A 15,574-nucleotide genomic window follows, 5' to 3' on the forward strand; every position below is an offset into this window, starting at 1 on the left:
TAGCTTCACCAGAATATTAAAAAAACAGTTCATGTTTGGAGACCTCGCGAAATGAGTAGATCTTTATCCTGATATAACTACCAAAAGCAGGGCAATATCAGGTTAATCCGATCATTCAGCCCTAGGGCCAAACATTTGGATTACAAAGATAGGAATAGGTGCCAACGGGACTGCATCAACTAGCCCATGCAGTCATCGATCGCAGGAAAAAAACAAACCTTTCCAATCGATATCTGCCCAATTTTTGGCCAGATGTAGGTGGGGGAGAACCTTCAGAAGGCCCCATACACAGGCAGATAAGCTGCCGAATCTGTCTACAGGACCCACATCGGCAGCTTAAATCTTCTGTGTACCTGAAGTTTTATCTTAGACAAGGCATCTAAGGTTATATAGGAAATAATATTATATCATGGATACTGTAGGGTCACATGATCTCTATGCACCTTCACTAATTCCCACAGAACAACAAAACTGATCGAGTTGAACAACATTCTTACTTGCACTCCACCGGGGTCTCTTTAGCTTCATCTGAACAGCGATAGAATTTCCCCTGTGTGTAAAAGAGAGTGAGAACATGGTCAGGGTCAACAATCACCATAGAGGCAATGGCAGTTCCCACAATTAAAACCTCCGGCAATTCTTAGTAAGAAGATACTGTAGAGGAATATTTATTTATTACTATGTAATAATTCTGCAAAGTGATTGTCTTATTCAGTGTTAAATGTGTTGGCATTTATTGTGCGCCATATTGGATGCAATGATGGGCAGTCTTTATCATATACAGAAAAACTAGGACTGGCCAGATTTTTATTGTTTTTAATATTGCCATATTGTGTATGCATAGATATAAGGATGGCAATGGCATGTCCATAAAAAAGTAAGCAAAATCAAAATATCACAGCTCCAACTCTAAACAATGAAAGGACTACTTTCTGAGGTACTTTATAACAATGTATATAGTCATTATTTCCAAACACTGCCTCTGCTTGTTATGATCGATTTCAGCACATAGACTCACTATTCTCTCCTGACCCCATGCTGGGAAAATTTTAAGTAAGAGGCTGGAACCTCCACTATTCCCTATTATTTCTTTCTTCTCTTACTGTCTTCATGTTGTCCTACTGTTTCCATCTTGCCCTACTGTCTCCATCTTGTGCTACTGTCTCCATATTCCCTACTTTCTCCATCTTGCTCTACTGCTACGGTCTAAATTATGACCTACTGTCTCCATCTTGTCCTACTGTCTTCATCTTGTCCTTCTGACATCAACTTGACCTCCCGCCTCCATCACGCCCCACTGTTTCCATCTTTTTCTACTGTTTCCAGCTTGTACTACTGTATCCAAATTGTCCTACTATCTGAATCTTGCCCTATTGACTCCAACTTCCCTTTCTGTCTCTGACTCTTCCTACTGTTTGTAACTTGTCCTACTGTCCCCATCTTGCCCTTCTGTCTCCATCTTGTCCTACTGTCTCCATCTTGCCCTTCTGTCTTCATCTTGTCCTACCATCTCCAACTTGTCCTACTGTCTCCATCTTGCTCTGTCTTCATCTTGTCTTACTGTGTCCAATTTGTCCTACTCTCTCCATATTTCCCTTCTGTCTCCATCTTGTCGTACTGTCTCCAACTTGCCCTACTGTCTCCATCTTGTCCTACTGACATCATCTTGCTCTACTGTCTCTATATTCCCTACTTTCTCCAAACTGTTCTACTGTTATTGTCTTCATCTTGTCCTACTGTCTCCAACTTGCCCTACTGTCTCCATCTTGTTCCTCTGTCAGAATCTTGCCCTACTGTCTCCATCTTGTCCTACTGTCTCCATCTTATCCTACTGTCTCCATCTTGCCCTACTGTCTCCATCTTGTCCTACTGTCTCCAACCTGTCGTTCTGTCTCTATCTTGTCCTACTGTCTCCATCTTGTGCTTCTGACTCCATATTCCCTACTTTCTTCATCTTTTTACAGCTGTGCCCATCCTTGTACTTAGCACAGTTGATCCAGATGACTCTGAGTCCCCTCACCAAACACACTTTGGTCAGTGATAGAAGAGGTTATTGACAATAGCAGAGCTTGACTAGCAGTGATGTGAGAAAACTAATGGTATTTTTGCTCATAACCTGCTCATTTACCTTAAACAGCTGCACTCCAATACAGGCAAACATAAACTGCAGCAATGTAGTGACGATCATGATGTTCCCGATTGTCCGGATAGCGACAAACACACACTGAACTACGTGCTAAAGGGAGAAAGAGAAGCACAAATTACTAGCAGTGCCCATTGTACTTATGAAGATTCGCATTCCACTGGATTTCTATCAGAGCTCAATGGAATCAGGCAAACTCTCTCTCTCTCTCTCTCTCTCTCTCTCTCTCTCATTCCCATTTCAAGTATGTGTGGGACTTTGCAGCAGACATGGCAGTGCATAAAGGGACAGAATTAGCTTAAATACCTTGAGGCCTTTGGCTCTGTTGATGGCTCTCAGGGGTCTGAGCACTCGCAGAACACGCAGAATCTTCACCACGGAAATGGCGCTGGATCTGTGCAAACATTAACATTAAACTCAGTCTACGACTATATTCTGTGCAAGTGCATACATGTATAAGTTATAATACTGATATAAGATGTCCCTTTATAATAAATATATGTTATAATATCATAGCAAAGGTGAGGCTGCTGTGCCCACTGAGCAGTGCTGGGCTTGAAGGTGTTTGGGGCACAAACATACAGGTAAATATATATATTAAAGCAAAGAGGCACTTACTGGATACCAAAGGACACCAGGGAGACCCCCACGACCAGCAAGTCCAGCAAATTAAAGTAATTTCGGCAGAAAGCGCCTTTGTGGAGAACTGCTCCGAATGTCATCATCTGAGGCAATTAAAATATTCACCAATCAGATACAGCAATATACAGTCATTGTTACTGTGAGATACACGTGCAGATACTGGCAGCCAGTTTGGCTTCTACTGACCCAACTTAGGAGTCCCTCTGGCTAATGTATTTGATCAAAACAATCACCCACATTGTCAGGTGGTTAAAATGAGCAAACATTTAATTTGATATCTGGTCTAACAAACAGATCCTTACAGACACAGTTATAGGCTCCATATCATTGTAAAGTGTAAGGGACAATCAGGCAGAACGAGAAGAGGCCAAGCACCTAAGATCCATCTTGAGGAGAGGGGCCAGGTACTTGTGACCCAGTAGGAGGAGAGGAGCCAAAGCCCTAAGACTTAGTCGGAAAAGAGGGGTCAAGCACCTTAGACCCAGTAGGTGAAGAGGGGCCAAGCACCTAAGCCTTAGTAGGAGGAGAGGAGCCAAGGCCCTAAAACCGAGTAGGAGGAGAGGGGCCAAGGCCCTAAGACCCAGTAGGAAGAGAGTGGCCAAGGCCCTAAGACTTAGTTGGAAAAGAGAGGCCTTAGACCCAGTAGGTGGAGAGGGGTCAAACACCTAAGACCCAGTAGGAGGAGAGGGGCCAAGCACTTAAGACTCAGCTGGAGAAGAGGGGCCAAACACCCAGTAGGAAGGCTTGTTGTGATGCAAGGTATTATTACAGTAAGTCCTGAGAAATCATATTATTTCCCCCGAACTACTGAAATAAGGCCTGGAGACCAGAGAAAATGAAGGAGGCAAAATCACAATAAAATTAGTCATCAAAAATAATTACATTTTGTGAATGTATCTGTGTAAGGGAAAATCATGCAAACCAATAATGAGATATTGGGCTGAATATTTGTGCACAAACAATTCCAGTTTCCAATCATTTCTCTAGGTGACCCATTAAAGGGCCCATTCCCATTAAATCTACAAGCTTGGCATGATCCTTCTCATTGACTGCTTCAAACCTATAACTTTTATCATGGCTGAATCTACAACAATAAAGATAAATAATGGCTGTTTCTATGCGGCAAAGGACTCATTGAACACCTTGCTGTTTATAGCATTGTCACATATGTGAACTAATTCATTTGCTCCTTAATTAATTAATCTGATTGGCTCTGTATGGGGAGGTCTATCTGACCTGCTTTCCACTCCCTTGTAATGGTACTGTTAGGGGCAGATTTACTAAAAGGCAAATTGTCACCAGCGACCGCTTCGCACAAATTCACTACCACTACGCTAATTCACTAATATGTGAAGTTGCGCGGTGGGCGCCGAACGCTGGCGACTTTTCGCTAGTGTTACTTCGGCAGTGTGAGCATTTGTTAGTGAAGATGCACTAGTGTTAGTTTGTGCCTAGTGAAAATTCGCTAGTGATTTTGCGCTTAGTTCAATTCGCATAGGGAAGGTAATTTAAAGTTGTATGGACGTCTTTATTATAAATGTTGGTGCAAATGCTTGAAGTTACCACTTTTTATTACACAAGTCCAGGGAACCTTAATAAAGACAAGAGAGTTAATATAATGCCCTACAAACGAGCCCACTGTAAAATGAATGTTCTTTATGTTATAAAATGTCTGGAGAAAACCGGTTACCCAAAAAAAGTGTGTTAGGACTTTTGCAGCCAATCCCGCTTCAAAAAAGGAAAAGTCGCCAGCGTTTTTGGAACTTTAATGTATTTTCGGCTCACAGGATATGATGTAAGTGACAGAAGATTGAGGAAGATCTCGCTGCTTTATAGCACTTCACCTGGTCTGAGTTGGCGAAGTGGTGAATTTGCGGAGTAACGTCCGTTCGCCAGAGCGAAAAGTTGCCTGCTGATAGGGTTGCTAGCTGGTTGTTAGGGTGGCCTAGCCGGTAAAACATCCGCCAAGGCCGGGGCCGGTATTACAAATTTACCAGCAATGTAGCTGCCAGTAATTTGTAATACCCTTAAAATAAAGTCCTTGGCCCGTCCCCAATTCGCTCAGAACTTACCCTTTTTTCAGCCTTCTGGCCATCGCCCGTGTTGCTCCGCCCCTTGTGCATCACGGTCTGTGGCTCTGCCCCCTTTTGTTCCCATCCCCCCACTGGCCGGGAAAATTTTTCAGAAAAGGTGGCAACCCTACCTGCCGATACAGCGCGAATGAACACTATCGACGGTCCTGTTCGCTAGCGAATTGGCCGCTGCGTCTGTTAGTGAATTGGCGATGTCCCTGCGGGTGGCAACACTGGCGAAAAGTCACTAGCGTTAGCCACGTCACCCTTTAGTAAATCTGCACCATAATTTGTTTTAGTTGGACCCTGGCAGCAAAAAAATAGGACTTAATGCAATTTATTTTACATTTCACCTAACGTTTGATTTCCTCTCTAATGAAATATTAATAATAATGTATCGTCCAATTACACCCACCACTTCCTGTGTAAATAACTTGTGCTTCTGCAGTAGATTGGCAGGGAATGCGCCTTTAAGAGCTAGAAATGGTCACTCAAAGTGTCACTCAATGTGTTATCCAATCAAGACAAGGCATTGGGTGTAATGTGAAAGGTATGGGAGGGTCAGGGCACTGCAATGCTGCAAACACACAAGTGAACCGATTTTAATCAGCAGTTATTTCTATAACCTCTGAACTGATCACAATATCTCTGGAAAGTGAGTATTAACAGTTAAGATTGTAAGGCACCAATAGAGTTATGGTTCTCTAGCAGTGATAAAGGGTTTTACTTTGTATTGTTGCCTTTAATGTAAATAAACTGCCAGCCCATGGGGGGGGGGTATATAAATGCAATGGGGAACAGGCAAGGAGAATGACAACACCAACTGCTGATTAAAATAACGTTCCGTCCAAGCGATGGGGTTACCTTTAACATGATTTCAAAAGTAAACATACTAGTGAAGACATAATCTGCATAGCCTAGGACCTAGGGGTACAAAAGAATGGGACATTAATACAAACAGGACTTTCTGTCTTCAGAGGCAACGACATCATTACCTTCAGGAAGATTTCAACGGTAAAGATGCCTGTGAAAGCATAGTCAAAGTAACCAAGAATCTGGAAGGTACAACAGACAGCATATGGGTGAGAAGAGTCATCTGGAAATAGAAGCAAAGTCTCCTGCCGGTTATAATCAACCCTTCCCAAAGGTTTCCCATTGACTGGAGATCTAGAGACCAATATCTTCTCCTGAAGTCTTCCTGCCAGTTATAATCAACCCTCTTCCCTTCCTAAAGGTTTCCCATTGACTGGAGATCTAGAGACCACTATCTTCTCCTGAAGTCCTCCTGCCCATTATAATCGACCCTCTTCCCTTCCTAAAGGTTTCACATTGACTGGAGATCTAGAGACCAATATCTTCTCCTGAAGTCCTCCTGCCTGTTATAATCAACCCTCTTCCCTTCCTAAAGGTTTCCCATTGACTGGAGATCTAGAGACCAATATCTTCTCCTGAAGTCCTCCTGCCCGTTATAATCAACCCTCTTCCCTTCCTAAAGGTTTCCCATTGACTGGAGATCTAGAGACCAATATCTTCTCCTGAAGTCCTCCTGCCAGTTATAAATCAACCCTCTTCCCTTCCTAAAGGTTTCCCATTGACTGGAGATCTAGAGACCAATATCTTCTCCTGAAGTCTTCCTGCCAGTTATAATCAACCCTCTTCCCTTCCTAAAGGTTTCCCATTGACTGGAGATCTAGAGACCACTATCTTCTCCTGAAGTCCTCCTGCCCATTATAATCGACCCTCTTCCCTTCCTAAAGGTTTCCCATTGACTGGAGATCTAGAGACCAATATCTTCTCCTGAAGTCCTCCTGCCTGTTATAATCAACCCTCTTCCCTTCCTAAAGGTTTCCCATTGACTGGAGATCTAGAGACCAATATCTTCTCCTGAAGTCCTCCTGCCCGTTATAATCAACCCTCTTCCCTTCCTAAAGGTTTCCCATTGACTGGAGATCTAGAGACCAATATCTTCTCCTGAAGTCCTCCTGCCAGTTATAATCAACCCTCTTCCCTTCCTAAAGGTTTTCCATTGACTGGAGATCTAGAGACCAATATCTTCTCCTGAAGTCCTCCTGCCCGTTATAATCAACCCTCTTCCCTTCCTAAAGGTTTCCCATTGACTGGAGATCTAGAGACCAATATCTTCTCCTGAAGTCCTCCTGCCTGTTATAATCAACCCTCTTCCCTTCCTAAAGGTTTCCCATTGACTGGAGATCTAGAGACCAATATCTTCTCCTGAAGTCCTCCTGCCCGTTATAATCAACCCTCTTCCCTTCCTAAAGGTTTCCCATTGACTGGAGATCTAGAGACCAATATCTTCTCCTGAAGTCCTCCTGCCAGTTATAATCAACCCTCTTCCCTTCCTAAAGGTTTTCCATTGACTGGAGATCTAAAGACCAATATCTTCTCCTGAAGTCCTCCTGCCTGTTATAATCAACCCTCTTCCCTTCCTAAAGGTTTCCCATTGACTGGAGATCTAGAGACCAATATCTTCTCCTGAAGTCCTCCTGCCCGTTATAATCAACCCTCTTCCCTTCCTAAAGGTTTCCCATTGACTGGAGATCTAGAGACCAATATCTTCTCCTGAAGTCCTCCTGCCAGTTATAATCAACCCTCTTCCCTTCCTAAAGGTTTTCCATTGACTGGAGATCTAGAGACCAATATCTTCTCCTGAAGTCCTCCTGCCTGTTATAATCAACCCTCTTCCCTTCCTAAAGGTTTCCCATTGACTGGAGATCTAGAGAACAATATCTTCTCCTGAAGTCCTCCTGCCCGTTATAATCAACCCTCTTCCCTTCCTAAAGGTTTCCCATTGACTGGAGATCTAGAGACCAATATCTTCTCCTGAAGTCCTCCTGCCAGTTATAATCAACCATTTTCCCTCCCTAAAGTTTTCCCATTGACTGGAGATCTAGAGACCAATATCTTCTCCTGAAGTTCTCATGATGTACAATTATCTGGGATAAAAGACCAAAGGCTTTTCACCTTCATTCCCACCAAGGTCTTTGTTAACCTAGAACAGAGGTCCCCAAACTTCATGATCCCCCCTCAGATGTCAAAAGGTGTAGCTGGGGCACACAAGAATGAAAGAAATCCTTGGGGAAGCCAAATATGGGCTGTGAATGGCTATTTGGTGGCTCTTTATGGACAGCCCCATGTCAGATTTCAAAATTAAATATTAAAAAAAATCTGTTTGCTCTTTAAAAATTGGATGTCAGTGCAGAATTCTCCAGGAGAATTGAAAAAGGTCAAGTTTTTTTGCACACAGTCATCCGGCTCTTCTGACCATTATTACAATGAAGTAATGCCCAGGAATGATGATTTGAGTTGTTATGGGCAGAAGGTTGAAATAAATCCTTGTTTAGGAACAGGGTATGAATGAGCTAAATAAGAAAACAAAGGCCTCAAATGCTATGGAGTTACTTGATTGGCTGCAAGAGCTCAGCACCATCTGTCCCCAAACTGGAGGTTTATAATGAACCATAATGCTCTAAAAAATGGTAAAAACATGACTAAAAATGTAACACCGGCCATGTACAGATGTTGTCCTGATACTCACGCAGCTCCAGAATACCCATGGACAGTCCCAGCACAAATTTTCTGTTGCTGACCAATACACTGAGATCCCACCAGATTTTAAAGGGTTAATACGCTGGAGAGGGCCATATATATTAGGACCATATAACTGTGTTGGAGATTGATGGAACTGTATGGTGTAATGATGGGTAAGTGACCAGCATTGCTTTCAGATCTTCAGCTGACTGTTTAAAGGGGAACTAAAGCCTAAATAAAGAAGTAAGTAGAAATGTTGTACATGATGTTTTGGGCTCCTGTACCAGCCCAAGGCAACCACAGCCCTTTAGCAGTAAAGATCTGTGTCTCCAAAGATGCCCCAGTAGCTCCCCATCTTCTTTTCTGCTGATTCACTGCACATGCTCTGTGCTGCTGTCACTTACTGAGCTTAGGGAGCCACTCACAATATACAGTACACATAGAATAGAAATGTCACAATATAAGGCTGATTAGTAATTAATACAGATAATTAAAGGTTCTTTACTGTAAGGACAGTCAGGTTATGGGATTCCCTACCAAGATAGGGGAATGCGTGATTCATTGGTGGGGAGGAAAGGAGATTTTACCATCAGCATAGGAAGGGGCTCTTTACTGTAAGGACAGTCAGGTTATGGGATTCCCTACCAAGAGAGGGGGAATGAGTGATTCATTGGTGGGGATGAAAGGAGATCTCACCATCAGCATAGGAAGGGGTTCTTTACTGTAAGGACAGTCAGGTTATGCGATTCCCTACCAAGAGAGGGGAATGAGTGATTCATTGGTGGGGAGGAAAGGAGATCTCACCATCAGCATAGGAAGGGGTTCTTTACTGTAAGGACAGTCAGGTTATGGGATTCTCTACCAAGAGAGGGGGAATGAGTGATTCATTGGTGGGGAGGAAAGGAGATCTCACCATCAGTATAGGAAGGGGTTATTTACTGTAAAAGGCAATCAGGTTGTGGGATTCCCTACCAAGAGAGGGGGAATGAGTGATTCATTGGTGGGGAGGAAAGGAGATCTCACCATCAGCATAGGAAGGGGTTCTTTACTGTAAGGACAGTCAGGTTATGGGATTCCCTACCAAGAGAGGGGAATGAGTGATTCGTTGGTGGGGAGGAAAGGAGATCTCACCATCAGTATAGGAAGGGGCTCTTTACTGTAAGGACAGTCAGGTTGTGGGATTCCCTACCAAGAGAGGGGGAGTGAGTGATTTATTATGGGGGTTAAACTCAGGACAGTTGGGTGTTGTTTTCCTTCCCATGAATTAATTTGCAGAGTGTTGTAGTTAGACGCTAATGAAATGAAGGATTGTGTTAATATAGGAAATGCTTAGGAAGCCTGGATGTTATTAAATTGCTGGTAACTGGCGAGACCCAACAGAGGGCAGATGTCATATCATCAGAGATGAAGCAAGAGTTGCCGAGAGGCCCAGTCAGAGCCAATATATTAGGCCGAGGGCCCCCAGCGACACTTTCTCAAGGGCAGAGCAGTAAATAAATCCAATTAATTCTGCCTGGGAGTAAATAGGAAGTGACACTTCCCCTGCACAGAGGAGACTGATCGGAGGACACTTACGATGTTCCTAAAGGAGTGACTACTAATGGGATCCTCGGCTGCCAGGGAGGCGCTGCTCAGCATGATGAAAACTAAAATCAGGTTGGTGAAGATGTGATGGTTGATGAGCTTGTGGCACCCCACCCGGATCCTGCAAAGCAAAGAAATAAATGCTGCAGAGATACGTCTTATGATCTGCCCCCCGGGGTAACCATGAGTCTGGCCACTTACGGGTTGGTGTTGCTGAAGATGAAGAAGGCGCTCCCTTCTGGAATTGGGGTGATCTTCTCCTGTTTCAGCTCAGACATTCGCCGAGGACGAGGGCCCCCTGGTAATTCTGCTTCATCTTCCTCTTCCTCATCTGCCCAAGAGACAGGTTTATAGTTCTGCCCAGTGTCACTCACTGTATCATGAGCTTTTCACATCCAATGGGGAAATGTAGGTCAAGCCCCTGATCTCCCCCAGAAAAGTTACCCAATTAGCACTGAGCCAAAGGCCATCCCAAAATCTAGAAAACATGGAACTTACCCGGCATGTGGCACTCAGTTTCCTCTTCATTTTCCTCATCAACAGAAATCTAAGGTTAAAAAATGGAGTGAGGGACCAATCATTAATTTTCCTTTATTCCAGTGACATCAAATGGCTTCAGTGAATAATCTACACTGGGACTATAGAGAATTGTGCCTACGAAACATTCCTTCTCTGTATATTTGTATTTATACATATGGGTAGGAGGGAGCTGCCATATTGATTCCCTTAGACAGTACAGTATGAGGGTATAGCTTATTGTGTGCCCAGAACATTCCTTCTCTGTATATTTGTATTTATACATATGGGAGGAGGAGGTGCCATATTGATTCCCTTAGACAGTACAGTATGAGGGTATAGCTTATTGTGTGCCCAGAACATTCCTTCTCTGTATATTTGTATTTATACATATGGGAGGAGGAGGTGCCATATTGATTCCCTTAGACAGTACAGTATGAGGGTATAGCTTATTGTGTGCCCAGAACATTCCTTCTCTGTATATTTGTATTTATACATATGGGAGGAGGAGGTGCCATATTGATTCCCTTAGACAGTACAGTATGAGGGTATAGCTTATTGTGTGCCCAGAACATTCCTTCTCTGTATATTTGTATTTATACATATGGGAGGAGGGAGGTGCCATATTGATTCCCTTAGACAGTACAGTATGAGGGTATAGCTTATTGTGTGCCCAGAACATTCCTTCTCTGTATATTTGTATTTATACATATGGGAGGAGGAGGTGCCATATTGATTCCCTTAGACAGTACAGTATGAGGGTATAGCTTATTGTGTGCCCAGAACATTCCTTCTCTGTATATTTGTATTTATACATATGGGAGGAGGGAGGTGCCATATTGATTCCCTTAGACAGTACAGTATGAGGGTATAGCTTATTGTGTGCCCAGAACATTCCTTCTCTGTATATTTGTATTTATACATATGGGAGGAGGAGGTGCCATATTGATTCCCTTAGACAGTACAGTATGAGGGTATAGCTTATTGTGTGCCCAGAACATTCCTTCTCTGTATATTTGTATTGATACATATGGGAGGAGGGAGGTGCCATATTGATTCCCTTAGACAGTACAGTATGAGGGTATAGCTTATTGTGTGCCCAGAACATTCCTTCTCTGTATATTTGTATTTATACATATGGGAGGAGGAGGTGCCATATTGATTCCCTTAGACAGTACAGTATGAGGGTATAGCTTATTGTGTGCCCAGAACATTCCTTCTCTGTATATTTGTATAAGGATTATGTTACCTTGGAATCGGTTGTTTTTTTTTGATCGTTATCTGATTTCTCATTTTTGTTCCCCAGACTTTCTTTCCTGGAAATAAATATACAAATAACATTATGGGATGTAGGAGTAACAAACGCAGGGGCAGTTGCAGCGACATCTACCCTTTATCGTAAGAGTTGTGCTGCCAATACCACACTGCAGGCCTCCTCGTCCCGTCCTAAACATCTTATCAAGAACATTCCTAAGGGACAATTTTTACGTCTTTGACGCCTTTGTTCCGATTTTCAGGAATATGTATAACAGTCCTGCAGCCTGAGAGATAGACTTCCCTCTAGGGGAAAACACTAGGAACCCCAAGTGGGACATTCACTAAGAATCGTAGTTGCGCTGGCGTCCGATTCGCCGCACTTCGTCAGTTGTATTTTCGCCAGCGCTCCGCAAATTCACTAAAATCCGAAGTTGCACTCAGGGGTAGCGTAAGGTTGCGAAGTTGCGCTAGCGTTAATTCGCCAAGCGAAGCGAAGTTACGCTAGCGATGGTTAATTTGCATACGGCGCCAAATTCAATTTCCAATGGAAGTATTCGTAGCAGAACTACACAAGCCTGGGAAACCTTCAAAACAGCAAATAAAATTATTATTTTGCCCTACACATGTGCCCACTGTATAGTTAAGTTGCCATGAGTCAGGAAATGTAGGGGGGATGGAGGGGAGCCCCAAAACATTTTTCGATCTTTTTCAGCCTATCACCCATAATATAGAAAAAACGCCAGCGTTTTTTGGGACTTAGAAAAAATGTTAACTTTTTTTGAAGCAATCCCTATCTACTCTATTGCGCTTCGCCTGGTCTGAGGTGGCGAAGGAAGTCTGGCGTAAAAGGTAGCGTTCAGTACAATGCGCGCGTTAGTGAGTTTGCGTAGTTACGTCCGTTGCGCAAATACGCCAGGTGTAAGGGTGCGAAGTAACACAAGCGAAGTTACGCCATTTACTTATATACTCTCTTATTCTTCTCTTTCATTTATTCTCACTATATAATAAGGATACTTGATTCCCGCAACCCTTCATAAGCTTTTAAACGACAATAGAAAATACATATGAGAAAAAAAAAAGAGGCTCGATATTTTTCAGATACAGGTTTGGGACCTGTTATCCAGAATGCTCGGGACCTGGGGTTTTCCGGATAACGAATCTTTCCGCAATTTGGGTCTTCATGCCTTAAGTCTACTAGAAGTTCATATAAACATGAAATAAACCCAATAGGCTGGTTTTGCCTCCAATAAGGATTAATTATGTCTTAGTTGGGATCAAGTACAAGCGACTGTTTTATATTTACAGAGAAAAAGGAAATAATTTTTAAAAATTCTGATTATTTAGATAAAATGGAGTCTATGGGAGACAGCTACTCCGTAATTCGGAGCTTTCTGGATATCGGGTTTCCGGATAAGTGATCCTATACCTGTATATATATATATTTACGTCTATATTTATTGATATATTTATAAATTAATATTTACAATTTCATATATACCTTTTATATATTTATACAATTTTCAAAGACTTACTTTACGCAATCATATTCCAAAACATATTCTTCTAAATAATGTATCTGTATACTACAAGCATTTGTGTAATCATCTTGTTCACTGACACTTGATTTTAGTGTTACATTCAATTGTTTTTATATATATTTTTGTAATTGGGCACGTGTTGCCTTTAAATTTTGCTTAGATTTGCTGCGTGATGTCATTTTTCCCTTTTCTCCTCCCCCTCCTTTTGATTGGTGGTTTAGCCTTTAAATACTGACCCATGTTTGTAAATGTCCAAGCCTATAATTAAGGGGCCCATTTACTTAGCTCGAGTGAAGGAATAGAAGAAAAAAAACTTTGAATTTCGAATGATTTTTTTGGCTACTTCGACCATCGAATGGGCTACTTCGACCTTCGACTACGACTTCGATTCGAACTAAAAATCGTTCGATAGTCGAAGTACTGTCTCTTTAAAAAAAGACTTCGACCCCTAGTTCGCCACCTAAAACTTACCGAAGTCAATGTTAGCCTATGGGGAAGGTCCCCATAGGCTTTTGAACAATTTTTAGGTCGTAGAAAAATCGTTCGATCGATAGATTAAAATCCTTCGAATCGATTTGATCGAACGAATCGAAGGAATTGCGGTAAATCCTTCGACTTCGATATTCGAAGCCGAAGGATTTCAATTCGGCAGTCGAATATCGAGGGTTAATTAACCCTCGATATTCGACCATAAGTAAATCTGCCCCTAAGTGTCCTAGTGACACAAAGGGGCCGATTCACTAAGGGTCGAATATCGAGGGTTAATTAACCCTCGATATCCGACTAGGAATTAAAATCCTTCTACTTCGCATATCGAAGTCGAAGGATTTAAGTGCAAATAGTGCGATCGAACGATAAAATCCTTTGAATCGAACGATTCGAGGGATTTTAATCCAACGGTGGAAGGAATATCCTTCGATCAAAAAAATTTAGCCAAGCCTATGGGGACCTTCCCCATAGGCTAACATTGACTTCGGTAGCTTTTATCTGCCGAACTAGGGGGTCGAAGTTTTTTTTAAAGAGACAGTACTTCGACTATCGAATGGTCGAATGATTTTTACTTCGAATCCTTCGATTCGAAGTCGTAGTCGAAGGTCGAAGTAGCCCATTCGATGGTCGAAGTAGCCCAAAAAAAACTTCGAAATTCAAAGTTTTTTAACTTCGAATCCTTCACTTGAAGTTTGTGAATCGGCCCCAAAACGTGCCTGGCGAGAGATGATTATATAAATGAAGCCTTCATTTATATCCACAGTCTGATCAATACGTGAGTTACCAGTGTGCCCTGCACTAACAATAAGCCGCAGCTGCAGTGAACACATGGAATGAGCCCCGTACAAAAGTACTTGTTTGGCAGAGGGACAGATAAGAGGGATCCAAAAGAGCATTTTGCATGCAGGCTTTACTTGCCCTTGCCTCTCACCTTGCACTTTTCTTTTTCTCCTTCTCCTCGGCCTCCTCCTTCTGCGCAGTGTTCAGACTTTCTGCATCTGCCAAATTATCCACAGCGATGGCCAAAAAGACATTTAATAGGATATCTGCTCTGATTAAGGATCTGCAACGTTCTGCTGTCACCAGTAGCTCCCAGTTATTACTGATTCCCCTGTGTGGCACAGGCCTTGCACCACTACCAAATACTGATCTCTCCACATGTGTCAGGAACTGGCAGAGATTAGTTGGCGGAAAGTCCTGACACTTGAGTCCCAAACAAATGTAGTGGCATTAGTGAAGGCAGACTGAAGTCTCGGCAGGCTAAAAGTCAGGGACAGGCCAGAGATCAGAATACAGACTAGTTCAAACGTAGTCAGGGACAAGCTTTAGGAGCAACCATTCAGGAGACGGCAAACTAGACCCTTTCTCTTGACGTCTCTCCCTCAGCCGTCTGTTAATATACAAATGTCTTGAAGCTGATCTTGCACCGCTTCCCAACCTCCTTGAAGATCTCTCACCACTTGAGTAAGTGCTGCAATTTGTTCAAGTAACGGGAGAGCCTATGCCTGTGGTTGGCCTGCAGTAGAGAAGTCATGACCCCCTACTCCAATCTGCTCCAAAGATAGGACTGAGGTTTTAAAGCGAATAAGAGCCGGCAACTGTTGATAAGGGTCTGGAAGGATTTTCGGTCCCCACTGAAAAGAAATATGTAGAAGGAGGTAAGAATGAAATGGAGGAGAGAAATGAGTGGTTGGAGAGGGACGAGGAGAAGGATTACCATCAGATCATGTGGGGCAATTCCTTAGTACATGACCAGCCAGTCCACAATACAAACACAAATTGCA

General features: G+C 42.8%; 1 protein-coding gene across 3 annotated transcripts in view; it reads right to left on the reverse strand.

Annotated features, from left to right (window-relative positions):
- The window catches only part of LOC108704388 (voltage-dependent L-type calcium channel subunit alpha-1D), a 147,779-nt gene that overhangs the window by 60,740 nt on the left and 71,465 nt on the right, over window positions 1-15,574 (reverse strand). For all 3 annotated transcript variants that reach the window (XM_041561867.1, XM_041561866.1, XM_041561868.1), the window contains exons 16-25: window positions 14,722-14,836; window positions 11,756-11,822; window positions 10,489-10,537; window positions 10,192-10,321; window positions 9,982-10,111; window positions 5,853-5,912; window positions 2,762-2,868; window positions 2,450-2,537; window positions 2,129-2,236; window positions 498-550 (exon numbers count right to left, since the gene is read on the reverse strand). In XM_041561867.1, coding sequence (XP_041417801.1) covers window positions 498-550; window positions 2,129-2,236; window positions 2,450-2,537; window positions 2,762-2,868; window positions 5,853-5,912; window positions 9,982-10,111; window positions 10,192-10,321; window positions 10,489-10,537; window positions 11,756-11,822; window positions 14,722-14,836 — 907 coding nt within the window. The remainder of the gene's footprint in view (window positions 1-497; window positions 551-2,128; window positions 2,237-2,449; window positions 2,538-2,761; window positions 2,869-5,852; window positions 5,913-9,981; window positions 10,112-10,191; window positions 10,322-10,488; window positions 10,538-11,755; window positions 11,823-14,721; window positions 14,837-15,574) is intronic.

The sequence above is a fragment of the Xenopus laevis genome, chromosome 4S (assembly GCF_017654675.1).
Source record: "Xenopus laevis strain J_2021 chromosome 4S, Xenopus_laevis_v10.1, whole genome shotgun sequence".
In the NCBI taxonomy this organism is placed as follows: domain Eukaryota; kingdom Metazoa; phylum Chordata; class Amphibia; order Anura; family Pipidae; genus Xenopus; species Xenopus laevis.